General features: G+C 60.3%; 1 protein-coding gene across 1 annotated transcript; it reads left to right on the top strand.

The window, feature by feature from the left end:
• Positions 1–245: 245 nt before the first annotated feature.
• Positions 246–1,645, top strand: LOC121917674 (putative uncharacterized protein ENSP00000383309; the record flags this gene model as incomplete). Its single annotated transcript, XM_042443799.1, has 1 exon — positions 246–1,645. A coding segment is annotated over one exon (1,400 nt), but the record flags the coding sequence as incomplete, so codon positions are not given.
• Between the last annotated feature and the right edge of the window lie 39 nt (positions 1,646–1,684).

Here is a 1,684-nt window from a genome sequence, read left to right on the forward strand (position 1 = left end):
ACAGACAAGATAGGGGTCCTCCAGACAGAGAAACACCCACAGAGCCCAGTCTCTGCCTGGGAGCCCCTTGAAGGGATGGAGGTTAAAGGAGGAGAAGGAAGGAAGGAAGGAGGGAAAGTGCCAAGGGAAGAGAAGGCATAAGGCCAGGATGGAGAGGAAGGCCCCACATGTGGGAAAACTGCCCTTTTCACATCAACATCCCCAAAGCACCTCCTGAGACAGATACATGTCCGTCTGCCATGCAGGAACTCTCCGTCAAAGCACCTCCTGGGACAGACGGATGTCCGTCTGTCATGCAGCAACTCTCCCTCAAAGCACCTCCTGGGACAGAAGGATGTCCGTCTGCCATGCAGGAACTCTCCGTCAAAGCACCTCCTGGGACAGACGGATGCCCGTCTGTCATGCAGCAACTCTCCCTCAAAGCACCTCCTGGGACAGACGGATGTCCGTCTGCCATGCAGGAACTCTCCCTCAGAGCACCGCCTGGGGCAGACGGATGCCCGTCTGCCAGGCAGCAACTCTCCCTCAGAGCACCGCCTGGGGCAGACGGATGCCCGTCTGCCATGCAGCAACTCTCCCTCAGAGCACCGCCTGGGGCAGACGGATGCCCGTCTGCCATGCAGCAACTCTCCCTCAGAGCACCGCCTGGGGCAGACGGATGCCCGTCTGCCAGGCAGCAACTCTCCGTCAAAGCACCTCCTGGGACAGACGGATGCCCGTCTCCCATGCAGCAACTCTCCGTCAAAGCACCGCCTGAGACAGACGGATGCCCGCCTGCAGCAACGTCTCCCTCAAGCAACCGCCTGGGCTGACGGATGCCCCGTCTGTCCAGGCATCACCTCAGCAAAGCACCTCCTAACCTCCGGTACAGACGGATTCCCTCTGCCATGCAGCACTCTCCATCAAAAGCACCTCCTTTGGCGAGACGTATCCCGTCTGCCATGCAGCAACTCTCCCTCAGAGCACCGCCTGGGGCAGACGGATGCCCGTCTGCCATGCAGCAACTCTCCCTCAAAGCACCTCCTGGGGCAGACGGATGCCCGTCTGCCATGCAGCAACTCTCCGTCAAAGCACCTCCTGGGGCAGACGGATGCCCGTCTGCCATGCAGCAACTCTCCGTCAAAGCACCTCCTGGGACAGACGGATGCCCGTCTGCCATGCAGCAACTCTCCGTCAAAGCACCTCCTGGGACAGACGGATGCCCGTCTCCCATGCAGCAACTCTCCGTCAAAGCACCGCCTGAGACAGACGGATGCCCGTCTCCCATGCAGGAACCTTCCGTCAAAGCACCGCCTGAGACAGACGGATGCCCATCTCCCATGCAGCAACTCTCCGTCAAAGCACCTCCTGGGAGAGACGGATGTCCGTCTGCCATGCAGCAACTCTCCGTCAAGGCACCTCCTGGGAGAGACGGATGTCCGTCTGCCATGTAGGAACTCTCCGTCAAAGCACCTCCTGGGAGAGACGGATGTCCGTCTGCCATGTAGGAACTCTCCGTCAAGGCACCTCCTGGGAGAGACGGATGTCCGTCTGCCATGCAGCAACTCTCCGTCAAAGCACCTCCTGGGAGAGACGGATGTCCGTCTGCCATGCAGCAACTCTCCGTCAAAGCACCTCCTGGGAGAGACGGATGTCCGTCTGCCATGTAGGAACTCTCCGTCAAGGCACCTCCTGGGAGAGACGG

The sequence above is a fragment of the Sceloporus undulatus genome, unplaced genomic scaffold (assembly GCF_019175285.1).
Source record: "Sceloporus undulatus isolate JIND9_A2432 ecotype Alabama unplaced genomic scaffold, SceUnd_v1.1 scaffold_82, whole genome shotgun sequence".
Classification (NCBI taxonomy): domain Eukaryota; kingdom Metazoa; phylum Chordata; class Lepidosauria; order Squamata; family Phrynosomatidae; genus Sceloporus; species Sceloporus undulatus.